We start from the raw sequence: 27,310 nt of genomic DNA, 5'->3' as shown, positions 1-27,310 counted from the left end.
CTTTCGGCATGGTTCACGAGAGGGTTTCTTCTGTCTTAGTGCGTCCTCCACTAGGGTTTCTTCTCTTCGATTGCCACCACAGGTGCATCTTTTGCCTCCTTAACTCTTAACGTCTTTCAGACACGACTCCCTGTAGCATTTTTTCAGTGGCTGTTCCTGTTAATGTCAACTAATTTCCTTGGCGTTTGCAGCAAATTATGCCCGGCGTAATCAAAGGGAAAGAATTGCAGGACATATCTATTTTGTTCAGATCGTGTAGTGAATCACTTACAGATGAAATGCTGCATTATGTTACGTGTTGTTGGTTGTTCGATGGGACCCTTGCCTACCACAGAGAGCACTGACACAACCAGATGAGTTGTTAGGTGTTGGCCACTATGTTTAACAGCCCCAGTGATCTTCGAGAAATAATAACAAAGATGGGAGAATGTGTCACACCACGAGTAGGTGTAACACATCAAACATGGATGCTCGTCCGAAAGCACTGTTTTCTCGCTTGGGTGAAAGGGAGAGGAGTGATAAGGGCCAAATTCTAACTTTCATGTTATAAGGATCATCTTCTTCAAGTTCAGATTGCTCAAACCATCAAATCTACAGAAACCCAGACGGATCTTCGAGGGAATAAGTTCAGAATGAATTTAACGTGAGAAGTGTATATTTGCATGGCTGGGTTGTCTTGGTGAGAAATCTGAGTCTATCTCGCCAATCCTTACTTCTGTTTCCCCAGTTGATGAACGCAATGTTGGTTGACTTGGTTCAGAGATGGCCAACAGATGACACTGTTTTCTGTTAAATATTTGTTGAGATTCAAAGTTAAAAAGTAGAGGAAATGCACCCGTCAACCTGTGATGATGTTAATTTCTTCAGGCCACCCGTAAGGAATATGTGGAGTGTGGAGCCTTGAGTCAAGCTTTTCTAACCAGCCCCCCCCCCCCCCCCCCCCCCTGCTACCACTGTTGCAAACAGTGGGCCCCAGAGGTTGATCCCACTGAGTTCTGTAGGGGAGGGTAAGGGCTCCCTACAGTTGAATCTGTGTTTTACCCAGTATAGCAACTATGATGTTTGCTTAGTAAGAAGAAAGATAGAAGGGAATAAAACATGATTATGGATCGACTTTGAAATCTGGGTGTGTTAGGAGGGTCTTCTCTCGGTTGGGAGGAGGGGAGAGAGAGAGAGAGAGAGAGAGAGACCTGTGAGTGAAGGGAGGTTTTGACAGTTATGCTTTTTCAGGTTGGCCAAGTGGAGAGAAAAAGAATCTATGGAAATAGATTGTGGGAGGATTAGAGAGCTTCATTATTTCCTCGGAAGGGAGACAGATAGGGAGGAGAAGTACCTGGGACCCGTCCACTCATTTCTCTCTGGACCAAACGTCCAAATATTAACCCTAATTTTATTTTTAAGCAAAGAAGAAGTAACAATTCCAATATAACTACAATAACAAGAACAATTATTATGAAGCCAGTAATCAACAGATGAAAATTTGGAGGAAGAAAGTCCTGAAGAATTTTAACAGAGATGAGTTGATTCTTTGTTTTTCTTTACAAGGACTGGATGCATAAATGTCAAACAGCTAATATTGAATGTTTTGCCTCTCAAAGCTGTGTATCAATGCGAAAATAGCTGACATAGAGGAGCTCAAATCTTTAGAGACACGAAAATATTCATATAATGCAGGAATTTATTCATGAGGAATCATATTCACAGTTTTCTATAATATTCTAGCTGTAAGTCTTTGTTAATGGGTCTCTCTCGTGAGAAAGAATCATTTGAATGAATGGTTCTAATTCTGCCTCTGTTGAGACACGGCCGAGGAAACCTATTTGAATGGGTGGCTCTGATTCCGTCTCATATTAAAATGGAAGAGAAATAAATCTCAGTGCTATATATGTTAACGTAGAGGTCAAGCCAGTGTGTTTCACCTTACATTCTGGAAATGTTCTTCAATTCTCTGGAAAAAAAATTTAATTAATCTTTGATGTAATTTGAAAGTTATCTTCTCATATGTCGATTCCTAAAATACCAATAAAAGTTGAACTTTACACTGTACATATACTAGTGCAAACTCGCAGTTTTAAGGAGATCAACCAATTGTAAGAACTCAAGATAAAAAACTACAAATCATTCTGATTTCGGATCCACAACCACCTCTCTCGGCGTCTCGTATCCTGCCGGAAACTTTGTGTCTGCCAACCAGTCCTGGAGACGAAGCAAACATCGTAGTGCAGCCGGGAAGGAGAGGGAGAAGTGAGAAACAGTTGAAAGTCGATGATTTTGGCGACGATGGAAGGAGAGAGAGGAAACCCACGTTGTTTCGAGCTAGAAGGTTCATTCTCATGTCCGCAGGAAATGCACGGGATGGAGTTCGTGCAGTTGGAAGAGAATCAAGGGTTAGGTTTCATGGTTCCTTCTCATGGTAATCCCTATCCACCACAGGTGCCTCTACCTTTCAACAACCCTTTAGCATTTGGCGATGGCCATTTGTCCAAGTCATGGAGTCATGATCAGGTGAGCAAACGAGAAACCTAAAACAACTAATCCATATTCAACCGGGACGTTATACTGGAGCCTCTCTGCAATACGTCTACTGAGGTTTTTTCGTGTTTTCTCCATTCTTTTCTTGTTGTTTCATGTGTATGTATTAGATTCAGAGCTTGGATCCCAAAGGGCGGAATGACCAAAACTGCACCAGCAACGAAGGGGGTACTTCATGGTAGGTTTCTACTTTTCTGTTTTGCTTCTCTTTTTCGTTTTCTTTTTGCGCGGATTTGGCTGTGGGAATAGTTTACTATTAAATGTGAAACTTCAGTTTTGTGATGATCATCTTGGTTGAATTTCTTCTGGCTTTTGTGGGTTTTGATTGACATTCAAGTCGGAAGCCGGTGATCTCTGTACATTATTTCCATATTGTTTCTGAGTGCTTGTTTGAAATGTTCCTCGTCTGGCCTCCCTTTTCAAAACTCTCCATGATAAAAGCTCCATTTGGTTTCGCTTTTTCAAGAACTGCTGCTTCTTCTTTCTCGCTACTCTAGCTGACACAAAAGTGATGTCCTCTTTCTTGGAGGTGGAGGAATTCGTCCTCAGAGAAGAGCAAAGTGAAGGTGCGAAGAAAGCTCAGGGAACCAAGGTTCTGTTTCCAGACAAGGAGTGATGTGGATGTCCTTGATGACGGCTACAAGTGGAGAAAATACGGCCAAAAAGTTGTGAAGAACAGCCTCCACCCAAGGTACTCTTTTTCGAATCTTCGCTTCCTCTTAAGAAAATAAGGCGAACCAGGAGGTTAATTAGCAGCTTCAACTTTCTACCATTCGAATTTTCCACCGTAACAATGCTTGTGGATCATGAATTCACGAAAATTTCTTTCGTTTTCTTATGATCCTTGACGGCTTTGATCTGTACATTGTGAGGATTCCCATGTTCGTAGCGTCCAGAACTTTTCATTTCATGAAACTAGAAAAACCTACCAGGATCTGCTATTGTAACAGATGTTCAGAACCAAATGTTTAGAGATTATTCCCTACATCAAACCTTAATTGCACAGTGTCCACTTTCAGTTACAGAACAACAAATGCCTCAACTTATTCTGAAAAATTCCTCGTCAGTGAAAAGTGGTGGTTCCACTTGAAGAAGAATGAAGTATTTTCTAGAAAATGGTTAATTTCTTCAGGAAGTGATTCTGCGAGCTCATTATACGAACAATTGTAATTGTTTATGTTTGTCCTTTCTACCAAAAGCTAAGTTGTCTTTTCCTCCACCATTTCTTCCTTGTGAGTACAACTTGACTCTTATGTCTCGTCAAGGCCAAGCGATACTTTGGGTAGGTTTTAATGGTGATTCTTAATGGCCATTTTGCTGCAAAGATAAAAACTCCTTTCTTGAGTTCCACAATAATCTAAACTAGGCTCTGCTTACCAGAATGTAAACCATGCTTGAGTTACCAAAAGTTCAGATTGGAACATAAATGATTATGAAACTGAATTCTTTGTCTTGGAGTCTTTGATTTCCTTCCTGGTTTTCCAAAGAGAACAGCAATCGATTACCTAGTTCATGGATCTGATTATGTGATGAGTTGCTAGAAGAAGAAGCTTTAATGATAATAAAATGGCTCCAAATGTAAATTCTCTGCACAATATTTTGCTTGTGGGATATGTAGAAACTGTTTATAATGTTATAGTAGAAAATGGAACAGGGAATGAGCTCTCAGAGCTGTAAATTAACACTGCTCTAGTATTCAAGGAATATATCTTTCAAAACATTTTAGGTGAACCTTCTTCTATGTATATGCAGTTTATTTTTAGCCATTTCTTTGAAGAAACGTTGTTGCTTTCTGGTTTTGGAGTTTTCTACCTTCCTTCCCATTTCCCATTTCTGAAGTAATGAAGGAAATGGCAGAAAATTCAGCTTTTGAGAGAAACAAATTTCGTCATAAGATGCTTGAATTCCAACTTACTATGACAACTAACAATCAACTTTGAAACATCAGTAGGCATAACATTCCCTCTCCTTTGTTGTAAAGAATTGTCCTATATGGAAAATGATATTGGGTTTTATTAGTTACGAAAGAGGGTGAGTAACTTTGTTATTTATTTTGGGATGACCTTTGGACTCAACTTTTAACATGGTATCATCAGTGTTGGTGTTTATAAATGAGTTTCCACTCCAGATTGCCACGTATAGTAGGAGCCACAAAAAAGAAAAAAACGCTCACATGTGAAGGAGAGTGTTAGAAAGAATTGTCCTCTACAAAAAAAAAAAAAAAAAAAAGAGTAAAAAAGATCTCGATTTATTAATTGGGAAAGAAAGTTTCTAACTTCGCTAGTAATTTTGAGATTAGTTTTAGACACAACTTTTAACATCCCTTAATAGTCTATATCATTAACGGTTGTCTTGATCTAGTTTGTCCCATTTTCAGATTGATGTGAAGCATTTCGATCCTTGTATTTGAACTAGGAGTGATTTTCTTGTTCTAATTATGTCTCTAAGCGATGTCTCTATGGGGAAAAAAGTTATTTGACTATTTAAGAGCCTATTAGATTGATCTTTTCCATGTCTACTTGTTTCATATGTATGTTGGATTGATCTTTACCATGTCTATTTGTTGAATATGTAAGGATTACTTTAAGTGGAAAATGTTCACTCCACACATGCAAACTAACTATGGACTTACCACACCTAACATGAGTGAGGATTTGTTGAAACAATAAAATCCTGAGACCTCTTAAATGAGGCACAATTTCTGGTCCCTCAATGAAATGTTGCCTGGAAAATTGCTAAGCATTTCATTTTATAATACTCTCATGCATGAATACTGCTGATCAAGCTCTATTTCCTGTATGTTGTTAGCATTTACTAGTAAAACTAAATCATGTTGGCATTGATTATTAAACGTGAGGTTACTATTACTAACTATTCTTATTTTTGGGCTGTCCACCAGGAGTTACTACCGCTGCACACACAGTAATTGCCGAGTGAAGAAGAGAGTAGAGCGATTATCGGAGGACTGTCGCATGGTGATCACAACATACGAAGGGAGACACACCCATTCTCCATGTGATGACACACAATCCTCCGAATATGAATGCTTCAATTCATTTTAATAGTTCAGTTTGATTATAGAACCGACATTGTAAGTTGGCCAAAAGGAAAAATAAAGAAAACAATGCATGTATTTACGCTAAAATACTTCCGAAAAGGATAGTTATGGCTCACAAAGACAAGTTGGTAGCTGCAGATGAAGGTAGAGCACATGACACAGCTTGAAATGGAAAAATTATGTATAAGAATTTTCACTTTGTTCTCTTTTTCCTTCTTTTAATCTTGAATTTGGCAGTTTCTTGCTCAATAAACATAGAAAGTCACAAGTAAAAAAATACTTTTTCTTAATCTAAACAGACCGAGATAAACTTAAGAAGTGTTATTAATTACCAGATTCAGATGTTTTTGTTTAGGGGGTTTAATTTGTGTATATTTTTCTAGAGAGTAGAATTGTTTTCTAAAAGGCCCTAATTTTTTTTCAATAACTGGTGGAATTCAATTTGTTTCTACAAGAATTGAGATGAATTCCTGAAAGGAGAGAAAAAATTGAGAGCCTTAAAAAACAAATAAAGCTAGAGAGGAGGCCTAGTTTCCTCTATCTGTGGAGGTTGGCTAATGCCCTCCTACTTTGGCTAGACATGGAAGAAGGTAACGGAAAGGCAATAGGGTTGGATCCCCCTTTGTGTTTTCTTCCAGAAGGAGGAGACCCACCCTGTCCAAATTGAGAGTCACACAAAATTTTGTCTTAGATTATCCTATAGAAAGTTCAATGTAATTGATAGCCTTATGAATGTGCATGATAAATTCATTAATAAAATTACTTTATGATGAAATAACTAGGAGAAAGGGGCACTCATGCAATTATTGGTATTCCAAGTTATAAACTATTTTTTTTTTAATTTGATAAGAAAAATTGTCTTTTAATGATACTTAAGAATTAACTTCATAGTAATGTTATTTATCTTAAGATAAATTTATAATTGAATGCTTCATATATTGAATAGACATTAGTTTAAGTTAAACAATCAATTTTTTTTATTCTATCAATTAAAAGTATAATTTTTGTAAGAAAAATTATATTAAAATAAATTATTAAAAATATATATATAATAGTGAAAGAGAAGGCCCTGCCATGGTGGAAGAGAGAGCTTCCTAATCCCTACAATCTCCTTGTACAAGGGAGAAGAAAATGAGAAGGGGCAGTAGGGAAGGCACTCCCCTTCTTGCATGCCACCACTAGAATAGAAAGGCAACAATGAGAAGGGGAAGGCCTCCCTACTCCCCTTCTCTTTCTTTGGTCTATCGAGCAAGGTGTTGGCCCAGGTGACGATTCAAGGAGGGGTGAATTGTAAGTAATTATAGATTTTAACTCCTTTTAAAATTGTGTGAATAAATTAAGTGATAGTCACGTCCAAAAAGCAACACACAGGTTTTTTTTTTTTTTTTATTTCGATGTTCCTCTAGTGATAGTCACGTCCAAGAACTCTTGCATTGGAAAAATCCACTATTCTAGTCCTACTAGAAAATACATTTTCTTTTACTGTCTTGGGCCAAGTATAATACCTGATTATATTATTCTCGATCTCTCCCCAAGAGATCAATGTTATTCATCTCGACACTACCAAACAAATTTGGGAGATATGTGCTAAGTTGTACTCTAGCTCCAACAACTTACACTGGCCATATGATATTCTCCAAAGAATATTCAACACTAAACAAGGAGAAAATATCCATGAATATTTAGCTAATTTTAGAGGCCTTCTTCAAGAATCGAAGCTAGCTCTACTTACCTCCACCGATGTCTCTATCCAAGACAAGCAGAAGGAAGCTTTAGCCATTGCCATTTGCCTAGCAAACATTAAGCCATATCTTGAAGTTGCTAAAATCCAACTCATCAATGCTTTTGTTATTCCCACCTTTGATTATGTATGTGCCACATTACTCCACATTCCAGACTCTTCTTTTCCTTCTCCTACTGACGCATCATCCGCTATATACTCCGTGCATAGGGAAACAGCAACCGACCGCAGCCAAGGCATGGAAGAAATTATAGAAGAGGACAAGACATAGGTGGAAGGAATGGTTTTGTCAGAACAGATGGCAAGGAATGCACCCATTATGGGAAATATAGCCACACTATAGATTGGTGTTTTAAAATCCATGGCGTACCGGATTGGGTTAAGGCTAATCAAGCCTTAGTAAGTGATACAAAGGAGGGCCAGTCTACCCCACCAACAGAAAAGAAAAACCTTACTGATGATGAGTATGACTTATTCCAAAAAATAAAATGATTGATGGTCTCTCCTCCAAGTTCCTCCTCAATTGCTACTGCCACTACCGCTTCAAGTATTCTCTCTGCCACTTCCTCCTCTTCATCCTGGATAATTGACTCAGGGGCCTTCGAGCATCTCACAGGTAACAAAAATCTACTCCACTCAGTTTCTCCTTGTCTTTCAAATAAATTTGTTACCATAGTTGATGGCTCCTAAACTAAAGTTCTTGGGAAAGGATCCACATCTGTTACACCATCACTTCTGCTCATAGATTTTTTTTTGTTCGTACTTTTCCCTTGAATCTTTTATCTATTAGTCAGTTAACACAATATTTTTATTGCTCAATTACCTTCTCACCCTCTTCTTGTGTGTTTCAGGATCTTACAACAAAGTAGGTGATTGGTAGAGGTCGTGAACAACGGGGGCTCTACTACCTGGATGTGCCTCAAATAAATGTGATCTCAACCAAGGAAATAAAGGCAAGTCTATGGCACAATTGGTTGGGACATCCATTTGCACAATCACTTCATCTTCTTTTTCCTACCTTTAAGGATATGTCGAATTTGAATTGTGAAGTGTGTCAACTAAGCAAACTCCAGAGGCTCACATACTCACCTCGTCTAGAATTTAAAAGTATTGCTCCTTTTTTGTTGATCCACACAGATGTATGGGGACTCTTGAGCGTCTCAAACATTTCCCAGGTCAAGTATTTTATTACATTTATTGATGATTTTACTCGTACCATGTTATGCACACAATAACATTGCTAAGTTATTTAGAATCTAATTAACTGTTTTATTTACTTTACTTTATTTTATTTTAGCTAAAGAATTAATAGGCCATAATGGCATTTTTGTAATATTTTATCTTGAACCTTGTAAAGGTGAACCCTATTTAAGGGGTACGAGTAATGAGAAAAATCAAGTATTGATTTAGAGTAAACAAGGGTTTTGAGTTCTCCTCAACAAGCTCAGGGGTGTGCGTTCTCCTTAACGAACCTAGGGTTTTCAAGCTTCCCTTCGGCTTGATTTTCTTCTCTTCTCTCTTCCTACCTACGAATCACTGTGTTAGATCCTTGACCGTAACAACTGGTATCAGAACGGGGACACAATGAGCGATTCTTCGTTCTGAAAAAAATGGTTTGCCATGCTCGATCTATTGGGAGAAATATGCATAAGGGTTTTATCATTAGAAGAAGTACGCACAGGGGTTTTAGCATTGCGTGATGGAATGCGTGAATCTTCCATTAAAATTTCTAAAATCCAAAGGAATTTGGCTAAGACCTCAGAGAGGAAGGTCGTTTGGCCTCAAAATTCTGAGCAAGGAAATCCAAAGCAAAAGTCCTGAGCCCCTGGAAATTTGAAATCGGATGGGTATTTTGCCAAAACCTCGACGGTAAAGGCTGATTTGGGTTCGACCTCAAAAACCCCCTTCTCACGGCCAGCAGAAAGTCTCCCAAAACAAAAGACAAAAAAATTCCAATTTGGTTCTGTCTCGACGAAATAGTTCAGCCAACCTCAAGGTTCCTCGGCACAACCCCATTCAGTTTCACATGCCGTAAACGAGCGCTGGCCCTATTCGAAATTTTAGCCCTGACTTGCTGTTGTTTGCCATCGAAAAAGGTCAAGGCCACGGCTTACTGCTGTTCGCCATTGAAAAAAGGTAAGGTTGCCTTTGGCGGAAGAAGAAACTTCTGGAACAGTGAGTTCTTAATTGAAATTGCAACACCTCTCACTCTCAATCTCGCTCTCGGTAGAACAATGCGAACCCAAATTAAACGATTGTTGGGGTAAGTTTTTGTGCCAAATTTCTCTAAATTTTGTCTAGCTTGTTCTGAAGTCCCTCCATTTTTTTAGAAACGACTCTCGAATTGCATTGAGATTGTTCTATGAAGCAGAGCAACAAAGCGATTACTTGTATTTTGACGGATTTCAGGCTTTTTTTTGTCAGAAATTAGAGATGGAAATTTTCTTATCATAATTACAATTTTTAATTCTATGTTAAGGAGTTTGATGATTCAGGGAATGGTTGAAAAATGGCTATGGGGGATGATTTTTATTACTGTTGATGGGAACAAAATCAATTTTTGGGCTGAGACTGGACAGAGTACAATTGATGTCATGCAGCTATTTGAAGAAATGCCTAAAAGAAAGATGGGTTCTTGGATTAGTATGCGTGCAGAGTATGCTCAGAATGGGCAAGGGCTTGTGCCCAATGGAAGGTGATAAGCTTGATGGGGTTGCTGTTATTTCAGTCCCCTCAGCTTGTGCCCAATGGAAGGTGTACATAAAACTTAATTATTCCAAAGAGATTGTTGAAAGGGATATTACTATAAAAAATATTTCAGGAGAACACATGAAGACTGAGATGATGAAGCATTCTAAAATTGTTGTTGTTGTTGCGGTGAAGAAAGATGCACAACAACAGAAGATGAAAACTGACAGTAAGGATTTGGAAGAAGCTGAGCAGAACGAAGCAAGTGTTGTTAATTTTGGAAAGACTGACTTTATTTCATCGGTGACAAAAATGGGTGCTGCCAGTGGACCATTAGATTCTGCCAACCAAGATAATGGGGCATTGTTAGTGGATGTATATGCAACGTGTGGGATTGCTACAGTCAAATTTTTTTCAGCACTATACACTCTTCCAATAGTATTGAAGTTATTCCTATAATGGGACATTGTTTGTGGATGTATATACAATGTGTGGGATGGCTACAGTCAATTTTTTTCAGCACTACACACAAGATTTGAGCTAAAAGCAAAGGGATCAACCCCAAATTCCTATAATGGAATCCTAAGTTATTCCCGAAATAAAATCTTTGACTATAGACCTTCAAATTGCGTAAGTGCCTACCAAAATGACAAGCAACACGAGTTGAATATTTATTTATTTTTATATTTTTTAGAATATTGTTCATCGAATTTTGACACGAGCAAGAAACCAGCCTTGAAATAAGTAACGATTAGTTTTTAAAATTGAGTTTTTGACCCTAAACATCCAAATATTTTCTAGCTTTCATTTACAACTTAGACACAAAATTTCAATGCCTTCTTGTCATACTTAGTGGTCTTCTTGTGTTCAAATTTGAAAATTGAAGAATTAAGGTCTTCTACTTCAGGTTTGTTTTCTTCAATCAAGCTAAGTATATGAACTTTAGTTATACTTTAATGTTGAATACCTTGGTTGTCATTTAAAGTTTTGATTAAATATTTTGATTGAACTTTTTACCTTCATTATCATAATTTTTTGAAAAGGATTAGTATCAATTCAAAATTGTTCTTAAAAGTGTTGTTGACCATAGGTTGACTCCCATGTTGTTTTCGATAATAAAAAAACTTAATTGATATGACAATTTGCAAAACCAAGTATTTCAGATACTTCACCTTTAAGAGTCAATGCATCTCAAGGTCTAAAGTTTCAAAATGATCAAGCTTACTCAAGACCTCAAGCATCATTGAAGGACGTCTCTTGAAGAAACACCCACAACGAATGAGAAGACAAGAGTTCAAATATAAAAGTCATATGTCTAAACTCAGTCACAAATGTAAGAGAGTATTCCTAAACTCCCTTCTTTGAGTACAATTGTGAATATGGAGCTTTAGGTCATAAATTACATCTAAACATGTTTAGATTTATCATAAATATCCTTAAAATATGTTAGAACACTTAGATAAAATCATTCACATGCTTTAAAAGTCAACTTAGTTGAACCGACACTGAAATGATCGATCAACGTTGGCCAATGATTTGATCATTCAAAAGTGTACAAGCCAAGACTATAAAGCATGATCGATTAATCAATTATCCAGAACATGATCATTTCATGCAATAAAGCATGATCGACCATCCCATTTAGACTCATTGATCAATACTGTCCATACAAGTAAAATTTACATTGAATGATCAATCATACATAATCTTGCTAGTCACGGACATAAAGCATGATCGATCATAGGAAACGCACTGATTGATCATACTTATATTGCATAGCCAAAGGGAATTCTGATTGATCGATCATCTCATGGTAATGATCTATCAACTAAAATGTTTTGGACCAATGGTAATGTATTGATCGATCAGTCCATTGATCAATAAGTCATGATCTGATAGAAAAAGAGTCATTATTGATCAATCAAAGTATTGACTTTTGCAAATAGGCAAAAAACGGCTAGTTTGGCTTGGGGGACGTTATAAATACCCCACCAAACTATGTATTGAGAAGTTAATTAACATTTATTGGCAAATATTTAGAGCCTTTACTCTCAATCTTGAAAATCTCTGTAAAAGTTCTTCAGAGTGAAAGAGTGAGTTTTACCTTTGAAATTTCATAACTCTTGCCTTTCTTTCCTTGCATTCATATTAGTCAAGCTCCTACAATCACTCCACATTGTGTCGCTAAAGAAGTGGAAGTTTGGATCTCTCAAGGAGAAAGATCTCTCCAAGTAAGGGCGTATATTTTTATTTCTTTTTGTTCATAATTTGTGAAAGATTCATCTAGAACCTATAGAATCTAGATAGAAAGGATCAGCTAGAGCTAGAATCTAGCAACAATAACTTAGATAGATTGGTATTGTAAAAAGCTTATTTTGAGCTACAAGAGATTTAAAGAAATTCGAAATCTCTGTGTAATTCCAGTCATTAGAGTTTTGGATAGTGGAATTTCCCAAGCAAGGGTTCTTGGGCAGAGAATACCAATAGGGAAACATATATTAAAAAAATTCTCTTGTCTCCTATGGTGAGTGCATGTTTGGTTTACATTGAAATGTCTTTGATGCATGATTTTGTATTACATTTTAAATTGAAATTCTCAATTCACTCAACTCACACACTCCCCCCCCCCCCCCCCCCCCCCCTTGAGAAACCACGTAGGCCAACAATTGGTATTAGGGCAAACCAAACATTTGATTGAAATCAAAATCCACTTGATTTTGAAATCGATTAAGATGTCATTTCAAGCATAAATCATGCACTGTTAGGAATTAGACGCCCTAATTCCAAACTAACGACAACAATAATAATAATCACGAAAGAAAGAAAAATACAACAAGATTTATACAAGTTCTCCTTAATGTGAGACTACATCCTGTCTTCCGTTGTTGTAGCAATCCACTATGAAGATGAAATAGTTTACAAGATAGATCATACACGTACATGTGTTGTTTTTCTCTAACCTCTCTCATCCGCAACTGATGCTCCACGAATGATAATCATAAAACCCTAATAGCGGTGCCCCCCAATATAAATAGACAACTAGGTCAACCACTTTATAAGAGTGAAATTCCAAAACTACCCTTAATGAAACAACAACTAATATATCGGGGACCTAGCGGGGGCTCCATGCCCCCTTCCAACTCCACGGCTACCGTGTACTGACTCAGCGTAAGGCTTTGATTAGGCTCCCACTTGGAAACTATTACAATGTAGGACCTACCATGGCCTCATAAGTTGGTGGGACCCACCATGAACTCGAGAGGTGTCAACAAGAGTCCTCATACAAAGTGGCTCTAGCAAAGAGATAAGGAACATGTGCTTGAATTAAATAGAAGATTTGAATATCAAGTGGAACCCCCAAAGATACCATGAGCTGGTATCTCTATCTATATGAGCTAGAAGATCATGTGGGACCCACAAGATAAGACCAAGAGTTGGCTCTCTAGCTTGATTCACGTCCTTAAAGAAGGTGTTTGTAGTTGAGTTAAATTAGTCTCTTAAATAGATAATGTAATCTTATCATGATAGGCTTATCTTGGAGAGTTCTAGTTGAAATATAATTACGAGTCCTAAAATTAATTGTACATGGACTCTATCACATCCTCAACTATAAATAGAGGTGATTGTAACTCGGAATTCATCAAGCAAGTTTTTTATTGTTTTCTTCTCTCTCGTGTGAAGTGTTCTCTCTCTACTCTCTTTTATTTTCCTTCTCTTCTCTCTCTACCCGAGAGCTCTACTCTTTTTCCTTTTTTTCTTTCTCTATCCCCTTGCTCGAGGTATTATTCATAGGATCCTAAATTCAACAGAGATTAATCATTCATCAATATCTCCTCTGCAATGGCAATAACTTCTTAATCCTCAAAGAGAAGCCCAACTGAAGTTGCACACAACTTCAAATTATCAATCGTAACAGTCCTTATCAACATATCAATCGGATTCTAACTTCCTTGAATCTTCTCAAATGCTAAGATTCCATCCTCTAGAGCCGATTTGATGAAGTGATAACATAACTATATGTGCTTTGTTCTGGCATGATAAACATGATTTTTTGTTAAATGAATAGCACTCTGACTGTCACAATACAACACTCCCATGCTTGAGACCTAATTCTTCTCAGAAAGATTGCAACCATACCATCTCTTTGTTGACTTCGGTCATGGCGACATATTCTACCTCAGTGGTGGAAAGAGCAACTATCTTATGCAACTTAGAGACCCAACTAACTATTGTACTACCCAATGTGTATACATATCCAGTGGTACTCTTCCTGCCATCAATGTCTCCAGCCATGTCAGCATCTACATAACCCTGTAATCCGAAGTCTGAGTTCCTGAAACATAAGGTTGAGTCTACAGTACCTCTCAAATACATGAGAATCTACTTCACTGTTTCCCAATGTTGTTTCCCTGGATTACTCATATATCTACTCACAACTCCCAGTGTATGAGCTATGTCTGGTCTAGTGCACACCATAGCATACATGAGACTGCCAATAGTAGAAGCATAAGGCACATTGGCCATGTGGGCTTGCTTCTGGTCTGTAGAAGGTGACTGCTCCTTAGATAGCCTAAAGTGACTGCTCCTTAGATAGCCTAAAGTGACTAGCCAAAGGAGTACTCACTGTTCATGTTGAATCTACTAAGCACCTTCTCACAAGTTCTTCTTGTGACAGTTTCAAGACATCAATGTCCCTAGTAGTCCTCATCCCAAGGATTTGTTTTGCAACACCCAAATCCTTCATTGCTAACATCTTGAAAAACTCCATTTTCAACTTATCTATTTCCTATTTTCAAACACCTACTATCAGCATGTCATCAACATATAGCAATAGAATGATGTAGGAGTCATTAAGCTTCTTCACATAACAGAAATGATCCGCCTGGCACCTCAAGAAACCATTACTACTCATAAAGGTATCAAACTTCTTATACCATTGTCTTGGAGACTATTTAAGACCACATAGGCTCTATTGAAGTTTGCACACTATTTTGTCCTTTCCATATGCTTTGACACCCTATGGCTGCATAATGTAAATTTCTTCCTCCTAATCAGCATAAAGAAAGGTTGTCTTTACATCCAACTACTCTAAGCACAAGTCCTCATTTGCCACTAGTCCAAGCATTGTTCTAATAGTAGTCAATTTTGGTGTAGTCAATGCCTTGTTTTTGTTGAAAGGCTTTTACCACCAGTCTTGCCTTGTACAGGTTGCTGCCATCATTTTTCGTCTTTTATTCGATACACCCATTTGTTTTGCAAGGTCTTCTTCCCTTTTGGTAGCTCAATCAATTGCCATATTTGATTGGATAACAGTGAATCCATCTCATCCTTCATGGTCAATTCCCACTTGGTTGATTCATCAACTTGCAAGGCTTCCTCATAACTCTCTGGTTCACCTTTATCAGTCAATAGAATTTAATTCAGTGCAAGGGAGTATCTCTATGGTGCCTGGTCTTCCTGACCAATATTCTCCATTTCAATAACTAGAAGATCTCTCAATTGAATCACTTCAAACTTCTTGGCTTCATTACATGTGTTATCAAACTTTCTTCTCAACCTGTCTTTATACAGGGCACCTTCATTGAAGATCACATCCTTGCTCATAATAATGTTACGAGTTAGGTCATCCCAGATGTGATAACCAAATTTGGTACCACCATAGAAAAATAAATAAACATATCTTAGATTTAACATCAAGTATACTTCTAACAACAAAATCAATATGAATATAAGAAACACAACAAAAAACTTTCAAGAAAGAAAGATTTACCTCTTTGCCGCTCCAGACCTCTTCTGGTATTTTGCAATCCAATGGTGTTGGACCTTTGTTGATCAAATAGGCAGCGGTACTTCATTAACACCAATAACTTGTTGTAATCAGAGAACATGAACCTCTATTTATAATAGAGGAAGGTAGTAGAGTCCAATTACAATAAAACTACCCTTGTCCCAATTACACCCAAACTCTAACACTTAAAGATAAGTCCTAATATAATTAAATAACACAATATAGATAAAAGACAAACATAACTCAAACTAAAACTCTTCTTTGATGTGACCATAAGATAAGATACTTTTGTTAGTCCTTGTTGATCTTCCAACTTATATGATAAGGATGCCAGCTCCTGATAATCATTGTGGGTCTTACTTCTTATGGGCTTGGGCCCATCTTGTGGGCCTTCCTTGGTCGTGTGGGCTTGAGCTTATCTTCCAACATTTTTCAAGAAATAAACCCATACCTTTCTGCTTACATCATCAATAAATATCACATAGTAGTTAGAACCAGCAAGGGAACTAACAGTTGAATGACCCCACACATCTGTGTGAACTAACTCCAATTTTATTGTCTTTTGCTCCTTTCCAGTCGTAGAAAACCTAACCCTTTTTTTCTTTCCAAAATACAACCTCCACACAAATTTTTGTTTACAGTTTTCAACCCAGGTAGCTTCCCTTTGGACTGAAGCACTTTCGTTCCCTTCTCACTCATATGATCGAGCCTGTAATGCAACAAATCAGCAATAGTAACAGCTTCAACAACTGCAATAGTATCTCTAAAACTGGAAGTTATGTAAAGAGTTCTAGTTTTAACTCCTCGTGCAATAACCATGACTCCCTTAGTGACTTTCTAGGAAGCACCATTATAAGTCACATTATGACCTTCATCATCAAACTGCCGTACTGAGATCAGATTATGCATCAATTTTAGTACATATCTCACCTTGTTAATTTTCCACACTAACCCGTTTGACATCCTAAAACTGATATTACCAATACCGACAATATCCAAATGTTCTCCATGATCTCACGGTGCACAGTGGCGTGAAAATTTTCAGCATCATTTTTTCTTTTCATCCTTTTTTTATGCTTTGTAGTGTTTCTTTATGTGACTAGACTTGTCACAATTCCAGCACTATACATTCCTTCCGAATTTGGACTTGCTTCTTCAATTCCTTGACTTTCTTCTACCATTGCCCTTGTTGGAATTCCTCTCAAAGTTCCTGCCCTTAGAATCGACAATTAGGGCAGAATTAAATGTCGACGATTCTCCGAAGTCCTTTCTACGAACTTCCTCTGCAAGAAAGGTATCCCAAACATCATTAAAAATCAACTTTCTGTTGCCTACAAAATTGCTGAACGCGACCCTCATAGGCTCCAAACAATTTGGCAGAGACGCCAAAATAATTAAAGCATGAACCTAATCATCAAAGTTAACTTGAACAGAGATCAGTTGATTGACAATCGTGATATACTCATTCAAATGCGTTGCAACTGAAGTATTTTTTGTCATCTTTAAATTGAAGAGTTTTTTCATGAGATGTAACTTATTATTTGCAATAGGTTTCTCATACATATCTGACAGAATCTTTATCATCCCCGTTGAGATTTTCTCCGACGCCACATTGTGAGCAACGTTCTTCAATAGTCTTAATCAGACTACTCCCAACACCTGTCTATCAATGAGATTCCACTCATCATCTTTCATACTTTTTTGCTTCATATCCAAAAGTGGAGTGTGCATCTTTTTACTGTATAGATAATCTTCGATATGCATCTTCTAGAATACAAAATCTATACCATCAAACTTGTTGATCCCTAGTGTTGATCCTTCTTCGCCAACGATTGCTCTCAATCAAAACCCAAAAATTTGATACTACTTGTTAGAAATTAGACACCCTAATTCCAAACTAACGAGAGCAATAAATAATAATCGCAAGAGAAGTAAAAAAGCATGCACGAAAAACACAACAAGATATATACAGGTTCGCCTCAAGGTGAGACTACGTCCTGTCTTCCGCCGCTACAGTAATCTACTATGAAGATGAAATAGTTTACAAGAGAGAACACACAAACTTATAGGTGTTGTTTTTCTCTAACCTCTCTCGGCCCCAACTAATGCTCCTCAGATGATAATCATAAAACCCTAATAGCAGTCCTACTTCTTATGGGTCCTACTTCTTATGGGCTTGGGGCTATCTTGTGGGCCTTCCTCGGTCGTGTAGCCCATCTTATAATAACCTTAGATATGTGGATCTTCCTTGGTTATGTGGGATTGAGCTTATCTTCCAACATTTTTCAAGAAATAAACCCATACCTTTCAGCTTACATCATCAATAAATATTACATAGTAGTTAGAACCAGCAAGGGAACTAACAGTTGAATGACCACACACATCTATGTGAACTAACTCCAATTTTATAGTCTTTCGTTCCTTTCCAGCCGTAGAAAACCTAACCCTTTTTTTCTTTCCAAAAATACAACCTTCACACAAATTGTTGTTAACAGTTTTCAACCTTGGCAGCTTCCCTTTGGACTAAAGCACTTTCGTTCCTTTCTCACTCATGTGATCGAGCCTGTAATGCCACAAATCAGAAATAGTAACAACATCAACAACTGCAATAGTATCTCTACAACTGAAAGTTAGGTAAAGAGTTCTAGTTTTAACTCCTTGTGCAATAACCATGACTCCCTTAGTGACTTTCCAAGCAGCACCATTAAAAGTCACATTAAGACCTTCATCATCAAACTGCCCTACTGAGATCAGATTATGCATCAGTTTTAGTATATGTCTCACCTTGTGAATTTTCCACACTAACCCGTTTGACATCCTCAAACTGATATTACCAATACCAACAATATCCAAATGTTCTCCATGATCTCACGGTGCACAATGGTGTGAAAATTTTCAGCATCATTTTTCTTTTCATCCATTTTTTATGCTCTGCAGTATTTTTTTATGTGACCAGACTTATCACAATTCCAGCACTATACATTCCTTCCGAATTTGGACTTGCATCTTCAATTCCTTGACTTCCTTTTATCGTTGCCCTTGTTGGAATTCCTCTCGAAGTTCCTGCCCTTAGAATCGACAATTAGGGCAGAATTAAATGTCGACGATTCTCCGAAGTCCTTTCTACGAACTTCCTCTGCAAGAAAGGTATCTCAAACATTATTAAAAATCTACTTTCTATTGCCTACAAAATTGTTGATTGTGGCCCTCATCGGCTCCAAAAAATTTGGCAGAGATGCCAAAATAATTAAAGCCTGAACCTAATCATCAAAGTTAACTTGAACAGAGATCAGTTGATTGACAATCATGATATACTCATTTAAATGCGTTCCAACTGAAGTATTTTTTGTTATCTTTAAATTGAAGAGTTTTTTCATGAGAAGTATCTTATTATTTGCGGAAGGCTTCTCATACATATCCGACTGAATCTTTATCATCCCCGTTGTGATTTTCTCCGACGCCACATTGTGAGCAACGTTCTTCAATAGTGTTAATCGGACTACTCCCAACACCTGTCTATCAATGAGATTCCACTCATCATCTTTCATACTTTCTTGTTTCATATCCAAAAATGGTGGGTGCATCTTTTTACTGTATAGATAATATTCGATATGCATCCTCTAGAATACAAAATCTATACCATCAAACTTGTTGATCCCTAGTGTTGATCCTTCTCCGCCAACCATTGTTCTCAATCAAAAACCAAAAATTTGATACCACTTGTTAGAAATTAGATGCCCTAATTCCAAACTAACGAGAGCAATAATAATAATCGCAAAAGAAGGAAAAAAAGCATGCACGAAAAACACAATAAGATTTATACAGGTTCACCTCAAGGTGAGACTACGTCCTTATTGGAAGATGGGCTCAAGCCCACGAGCGCAAGACAAGAAGCCCACACGTCAAAGGAGTGGCATATGTGTAAAATATGGTACTTTCCATAAAGATGGCATAGAAGTGTAAATATGTGTTCCTTTTATCTCTTTCATTTTATCAAGTTGCAGCCCTAAGGGCATTGTAAAACTATAAATAAAGGCATTGGCTAAGAGGTAGGGCATTGAAGCACTCTCCTCTCTTTCCACAAATTCGTCCAGCTCTCATTTTTCTTTTTGACGCAACCCTCTTCTCCCTTAATCTAAACTCTCTCCTTCCACATTCTTCTTCTTCTTCTTCTTCTTTCTTGTTGATCTAAAGTTCCTTTCATGAGATCCTAAATTCTACATGGTATCAGAGCTAGGAGTTTAGGATCTCTCTTCATGGAGTTATTATGAAATCTGTTCAAGAATTTGTAAAAGGAGTTCAGTCATGAAGAGATAAGTTCATGCTCTTCTTATTTACGTTTATTTTTGTTTCCTTTTCTTATTTACATACTTCTTTTTTACTATTTTTCTTTACTTCTTGAATTTTGAGTCACATCAAGTCAAGATAAATCTTTATATGTTGTAAAGATTTATTTCTATGACTAAATTGATGTTATAATCTTGACTCCTTCTAAATCAATTACAAGTGTGATCAAGATCATTTGTTGTTTGCATCTTATTAAGATTGATGGGTGAAATTCAATTACCTTTATGTAATTTGGATCCATCTCATTTGAGGTAGAATTCTAACACATGTTGTTGTATCTTCTCCTACTTAAGGTTGCTCATGGGTTTGTGTTATGTTGTTGGATGCCCATTATATGTTTGATGAAATTCCAGCAGTCATTTACCCTTTGTAGTTCCATTTTTTTTTTAACTTCAACAATTGAATTTTTATTTACGTTGAAGTCTCCCATGAGCTGAAGATAAATCTCTTCCAAGTGTCTTGGTTTGCCGTTAAATCTTCTCTAAATTTTTGTTTATTGCTCGTTTGTGTTGGAGTTTGGATTAAGGCTTAATCGGTTGCATATACTTTCTTCTCTGTGTTCTTATGAATACAAGAGAAATTGAGTGATGGCTGGATGTTATTATCACTTTCTAAAGGCACAAATTTGTTGATGATTTGGTCCTTGCACTCGTGAAAGAAATTGGTTCTTGTTCTCTTTTGTTGGTGACTGATTTGGTCTACGGGTTCTTCAAAGTACATTGAGTAATTGTTCTTTGAAGAAGGCCTTTTCCCTTGACCTCCATATTTTACTTGCCTCATCATGGAGATTGGATACAATAGTAATAAGAGTGATATACTCCGTATTACTACAATTCCACTTAGAGGTCTCTCCAATTACATGAGCTGGTCACAATCGGTTTGGAGGGTTCTTATTACTCGTGACCTCTTGAGCCACGTTGTTAACTTTCCTCTTCGGATTGATGAAGAAGATGCGTCCTACTATAAGTGGGTTAAGGATGATAACATGGTGATAAGTTGGCTCATTAATAGCAAGGAAGAGCAGGTGGCCAACAATGCGGTCCACTTGGAAACCGCTACGAACATATGGGACACTTGTGTGAAGCTTTACTCAAGCACTGCTTCATTACAAAAAAATATATGATGTCTTACAAAACATGCTGCAACGAAACATGGAGATAATATTCACGAGTTTTTGGCACGGTTTCGAGGTCTTCTTCAAGAATGGAAACTAGCTCAGCCATATTCTAATAATATTGTCGTTCAAGAATGACAAAGAGAAGCTTTGGCAGCAGCCATTTGCTTATCGAATATTAAACCATACCTTGAGGTGGCCAAAACTCAGCTTCTAAGTTCTTTAGCTCTTCCATCCTTCGATGATATTAGTGCTACATTATTTCGGATACCGGATCCATCCCCTCCTTCTCCTATTGATGCTCCATCGGCGATGTTCTCTGGCAATTGGGGAACATCTTCCTCATCCAGAGGACGGGACAGAAATATGAGAGGAGGTCGAACTATGAGAGAGGCTGAAAATAGAGGTGGTAGAACGGGTCATAATTCTTTCCGTACTGAGCCTCAACTTTGCACTTATTGTGGCCGTCAAAACCACCTTGTGGCATCATGCTGGAAACTTCATGGCAAACTTGATTGGGCCACAACTAACCCAGTCTCGGTTAATGTTGAGAAAAATGAAGATAAGGCTGAATCATCATCCGAAAATGTGACTCTTACAACTGAGGACTATGTTGCATTTCAAAAAATGAAGTCCTTCATGAAATCCTCTATTCCCTCATCATCTACTACTGCCACTACTATTACCTCAGGTATGTTTTCTTCCTCTTCTTCCTCTTCCTCTTGGATCTTGACTCCTGGGCCTCCAAACATCTATCAGGTAACAAACACTTGTTGCAGTCCTTATCTCCTTGTTATCCTCATAAATTCGTTACGATTACTGATTGTACCCAAACCAAGGTTCTTGGCAAAGGTTCCTCCTCTCTTACTTCATCTATTCCCCTTCAAGATGTTTTGTTTGTTCCTCAATTTCCTTTAAATTTGCTCTCGGTTAGTCAATTGACCAAATAATTAAATTGCTCTATCACCTTCTCACCTTCTCACCGTCTTCTTATGTCTTTCAGTGTTATGCACACAATAAAATTATTATTTTAGTTGTTTTTCTTCAATTTACTTTATTTTATTTTAGTTTTAGGCCATAGGGGTATTTTTGGAATATTTTATTTATAGGTGTATTTTTGTAATATTTTATCCCAAACCCTAACGGGGACCCTGTACACGCAATAACATTATTATTTTAGTTGTTTTTCTTCAATTTACTTTATTTTATTTCAGTTTAGGCCACAGGGGTATTTTTGGAATATTTTATCCCAAACCCTAACGGGGACCCTATTTAAGGAGTAAGAGTAATGAGAAATGGAAGCTTTGAGAATTGGGTTAAATCTAGCATAAACAGGCTTTAGATCACCTTCTTGATCTCGAGGTTAGAGTTTGCCTAAAAAACCCACATATTCTCTCATCCTCCATTGATCTTCATCTTTTCCATGTCTTCCTACTATCCCTACAATAATGCATGAAAGACCCGTAACCCGTGGCAGATCCCAGATCCTCCCAAAGAATCCTTGTGTTAGATCCGGGACCGTAACAACTGGTATCAGAGCGGGAATACAATGGAGGATGTATTCCCAAATTGGCAGAAGGTACAAGCTCACATGGAGAACGTAAAAACTCGCATGGACAAAATATGCAAAGAAGCAAGAGAAGCACGAGCATTGTATGAAATTTTCATGGAATGTTGGACAAGGGAGCCACACGCTACCGCAGAAAAGGTCACAAGACCTGAATTTCCGAGCAAGAGGTACGCAAGGAAGGAAAACAACAGAAGAATTGAAAATAGGCTAAGAGCCAGAAAAATTGAAAATTTCGTCCTGTATACTGGTTGTAGTCCCTGCTGGGCAACCTCAAATTCGGTCGGGCGAAAAGGCCAGGCTTCAGAAAAATTCAAGATTTCCGCACAAGGAAATCCAAAGCCGACCAGCAACGATGCAGAGTTGGGGAAATCAGAGTGGTTTTCTACAAAAATCTCTGCGGTACAGGCTGATTTGGGTTCAACCTCCCAAATCTCCTTCTCACGGCCAGCAGAAATTTTTTCCACACAGCAGACGGAAGCATTCCGATCTGTCTCAGTGACGGCGAATCAGTTAGGGCATCCCTCCTCTGTCTCCGAACATCTACAAGCACCGGCAAAAACAAGAGTCCACCGGAAAAAGAGGAAGCGTCATCGAAAACAAATCCGGTGGGCGTTGGCTTCCGGATTCTCATTCTCAACCTCAACCTCGCCCTCGGAAGCCAAGCGGGGAACCGTCTTCAACGCCATTGGGGGTAAGCTTTGAAATTTTCCTCGATTTTTAGATCAAAATAAGTTTTACAGGGCGTTGATGTGGCTCAGAGGGGCTGAGCAGTAGCAACGCTGCTCGTAAATTGGGGACAAAGGGTCTCTGGGTTGTGAAGCAGAGCCTCGATGGCCAATTGAGAGAATTCCGGCTGGTGTGTATGAATTTCAACATGAAATTTCTTTGGGGATGCCGAGATTCCTAGAAATTTTTTTTTGTTGACTGCTGAAATTTTTTTGTGAGGGGCTGTATTTTGCTGCTGATGCTAACAGTCCCAGTGCGTGTAATCCCCAGAAGGCTCTGAATCTTGGTCTTCGGGCAGCAAACTCTTTTGAAATACATGTTGCTGGGAAATCCAGATTAGAGATGGTGTTGTATTTGCATGTGATAGCAACACTATCCTGCAGCTTGGGACAGTACAGTCAGACTATCCCCTATCTTGGGCACTCAATTGAAACTCCCAACTTGCATGTCGGTTAGGAGCATGCTCTTGCCAAATTTTCTGGCCATATGCAATTGGTTGACACTCATGCTATGGTCGGCCAACTTTCCAATTCCGTACAGTGTTATAAGATGGGCCCTGAAATCCAGCAGCAAGAATTGGGAGACAGCTCCAAGGGTGGGGGAGACTTGCCGTGATATAGCTGTGGCCCTTGTCCCCGTACTTCAGTTTGATGAGGCCCAGAATTTGTGCCAGACGACTCTTTATAGCCATAAAGATCATGGTACACCGGTCTCTCTTGCAGAGGCTGCTGATAGGAGGAGAAGGGGTATGATTTGTGATACAAAAGGAGATCAGCCAAGCACACTTTCTAGGGTTGTAGCACAGATGGGTGTGCCTAGTGAGGAGAGGAAAGTTTGGGACTTCTCATAGTCCTCATTAAAGTCAAGCAAAGTTAAAGGGGGCCATCATATCAACTGCAAGAAAGATTTACCATGGGATCTTGCTGATGAAAGTGAATGTAAATATGATACAAACTTTGTCCAGAACTCTTTGGGTATGGTGAGTAATACATCAATATCAAATGTAAGTCCTGGAAGTCCGCAGCAAATCACTTTTATGGTAGTTCATGGTGAGGGAAATACATAGACTTCTTTGAAAGTTGTTGGTAATGCGAAAAGATCTTCCTTTGACTATCTAGTAGTCATGTTAATGTATATTGCTGATGATGTGCAGCATGCACCGCTGCCAAAGATAGTTGAGGACCTGGGGAGCTCTATTACCTCTCATGGAATGTCTTGCACCCATGTTATCACAGGAATAGTAAGAAGAACTATAACTTTCTGCACTGCCTTGTGTTCTGGTGCTTGGATATTCTCACCTGACTAGTGGAAAACAAGCTTCCATGAAGGGAGATCTGTTGGTGAGTCATTGTTTGTCCTACAACATGAAGATTTTGAGCCTAAGTACAGGTCTGGGGTAGAGGATGCAGTTTTCAGAGCAGAAGCAAGCCGACATGCTTTGCTTAAGGGATACGATGTCTGCATAGACAACCATGTTCAGCCTCCAGTTGACACCTTAATGGCCACTGTGGAATCTGATGGTGAAAATGTTCTTTGTGGACTTGAAGACGGGAAAGAACCTGCACAGACAATTTTCGTAGTGTGTGACTTGCTGTATGGTTTTTTTGTGGCTGGGTTGAACAGTAGGATGAAGGGTCCACTGGTGGCTACTATTACAGTACTGCACCAGTTTTCTATTCGAAGTGCCTCAGTGGCACCTGTAGAAATGAGGTGCTGCTCTACCAACTATTTGCGAAATTTCAGTGGACTCAAGACTGTTGACTACTTCACTTATGCAGATCGAGCAAATGTGTATTGGGCAGGATACTTCACAAGTAGACCAGCTATTAAGGGTTATGTGAGAATGATGTGTGGCTACTACTTGGCTGCCAGTCAATAGAAGTTTCTTAAAAGGGAGAGATGGTTTAGGGCCTTCAAGCCCTACAACAGCATCTCTGGCTGATGCTCTGGCACTTGCTCAACATCATGATGGAGTCAGTGGAACTGAAAAGCAGCATGTGGCCATTGATTATGCAATTAGACTCTACAATGGCTATTTAGAGGCTGCAGAGTTGGTTGAGTCTTCACTCGCTTGCTTGACAGAGTTGAACAGGAGCTCTGGATGCAGAAACCCATCAACTAAATATGCATAGTGGCCTCTTTTAAACATTAGCTATTGCACTGCATCGGAGGCACAACTTGCCAATGGAAATGATCTGGTTGTTGTTGTCTACAATTCTCTTATATGGAAGAGAGCGGATATTGTTAGAATACCGGTCACCAATGCGTCAATTATTGTGAGTGATGTTGAGGGAAAAGAAATTGAGTCACAGCTACTACCAATTGCTAATGTAGCATTGGGCATGCGGAACTTTTATGTTCAGGCACAGTTGGGTGTGTTGCCAATTGATATTCCCATGGATTGGCTTGCTTTTTCAGCAACTGTACCTCCTCTAGGTTTCCGAACCTATGTTGTTTCAAGTTTCGAAAGTATAGGCCCAAAATCGATTCTATCAGAGGTTGAAATGTCTGTCGGATGTAATAGTGATTCTATACGTGTTGGGCAAGGACATCTAGTACTTATGTTGTTGTTGTTGATGGGAAACTAATCCAGTATCATCATACCAAAAGCTCGGTGAAGGCATCTCTTCGGCAGTCTTATAAATATTATATAGGAGATGATGGCAGTGGTGCGGATCCTCAGGCTTCTGGTGCCTATATATTTTGTCCAAATGGTTCTGTTGCTATAAAACTGGAGCCAAAGGCAGGTTTCACTATTTTTCGGGGCCTAGTTTTGGATGACGTGCGTCAGAGAATTAAACCATGGATATCACAGATCACACGAGTGTACCAAGGGAATGACCAAACTGAATTTGAGTTCCCTGTTGGGCCTCTACCGGCGGCTGATTTCATTGGCAAAGAAGTTGTTACTCAATTTATGACAACAATGATGACCAATAAAGTATTTTTCATAGATTCTAGTGGACACGATTTTATTAATAGGATTCGAGATTATATGCCAGCTTGGGGCCAACAAGTATCCTTCGATTTGCCATTTCGCACTACTTTTGAGCTTGAGGACAAGCTCGTTCTTCCAGGGGGATTGTAATGTTATGCACGCAATAACATTATTATTTTAGTTGTTTTTATTCAATTTACTTTATTTTATTTCAGTTTTAGGTCACATGGGTACTTTTGGAATATTTTAATTATAGAGGTATTTTTGTAATATTTTATCCCAAACCCTAACGGGGACCCTATTTAAGGGGTAAGAGTGATGAGAAATGGAAGCTTTGAGAATTAGGTCAAATCTAGCATAAACAGGCTTGAGATCACCTTCTTGATCTCGAGGTTAGGGTTTGCCTAAAAAACCCACGTATTCTCTCATCCTCCATTGATCTTCGTCTTTCCCATGTCTTCCTACTGTCCCTACAGTAATGCATGGAAGACCCGTAATCCGTAGCAGATCCCAAATCCTCCCAAAGAATCCTTGTGTCAGATCCGGGACCGTAACATTCAGGAGCTCACTATGAAGGGGGTGGCGGCCATGAAAAGGGGGGTTTGTTCTACTTCACTCTTCCACCATTAACTGCATTATCGTCCACCACATCTGAGGCCCAACTTTGGCACAACCGACTTGGTCATCCATCTACCCCTTAACTTTGTTCTTTGGTTCCATCTTTAAAAGGACTTTCTAATTTCAGTTGTGAGGTTTGTCAATTAAGTAAACATGTCAGGAGTACATATTCTCCTCGTCTTACAACTAC

At 38.5% G+C, this 27,310-nt stretch overlaps 1 protein-coding gene and 1 pseudogene across 2 annotated transcripts; both read left to right on the top strand.

The window, feature by feature from the left end:
• Positions 1–2,145: 2,145 nt before the first annotated feature.
• LOC137948975 (probable WRKY transcription factor 12) lies at positions 2,146–5,757 on the top strand. 2 transcript variants are annotated; one of them, XM_068795221.1, is made up of 4 exons: positions 2,146–2,505; positions 2,649–2,710; positions 3,062–3,223; positions 5,432–5,757. In XM_068795221.1, the coding sequence occupies exons 1-4, from the start codon at positions 2,266–2,268 to the stop codon at positions 5,592–5,594; spliced, it is 627 nt and encodes a 208-aa protein (XP_068651322.1). In that variant the 5' UTR covers positions 2,146–2,265; the 3' UTR covers positions 5,595–5,757. The 2 variants fall into 2 exon arrangements, with proteins under 2 accessions (XP_068651322.1, XP_068651321.1); XM_068795220.1 differs by having other exon boundaries at positions 2,643–2,710.
• Positions 5,758–23,022: 17,265 nt separating this feature from the next.
• LOC137948127 (alpha-mannosidase At3g26720-like) lies at positions 23,023–26,803 on the top strand (annotated as a pseudogene).
• The last annotated feature ends 507 nt before the right edge of the window (positions 26,804–27,310 follow it).

Source organism: Aristolochia californica, unplaced genomic scaffold (assembly GCF_029961685.1).
Source record: "Aristolochia californica isolate CCGP_79_NKW_82.1479 unplaced genomic scaffold, dmAriCali1.0.hap1 SCAF_13, whole genome shotgun sequence".
Lineage (NCBI taxonomy): Eukaryota > Viridiplantae > Streptophyta > Magnoliopsida > Piperales > Aristolochiaceae > Aristolochia > Aristolochia californica.
Note: the sequence above shows the minus strand (reverse complement) of the source record. Positions and strands in the feature narration are given on the sequence as shown.

Excerpts from the sequence above, each read along its gene's own strand:
- LOC137948975 (XM_068795220.1), top strand. The coding sequence starts at position 2,266 with ATGATTTTGGCGACGATGGAAGGAGAGAGAGGAAACCCACGTTGTTTC. Across the intron at positions 2,506-2,642 it reads AGTCATGGAGTCATGATCAG|ATTCAGAGCTTGGATCCCAA; the intron begins GTGAGCAAACGA and ends TGTATGTATTAG. Across the intron at positions 3,224-5,431 it reads AAGAACAGCCTCCACCCAAG|GAGTTACTACCGCTGCACAC; the intron begins GTACTCTTTTTC and ends GCTGTCCACCAG.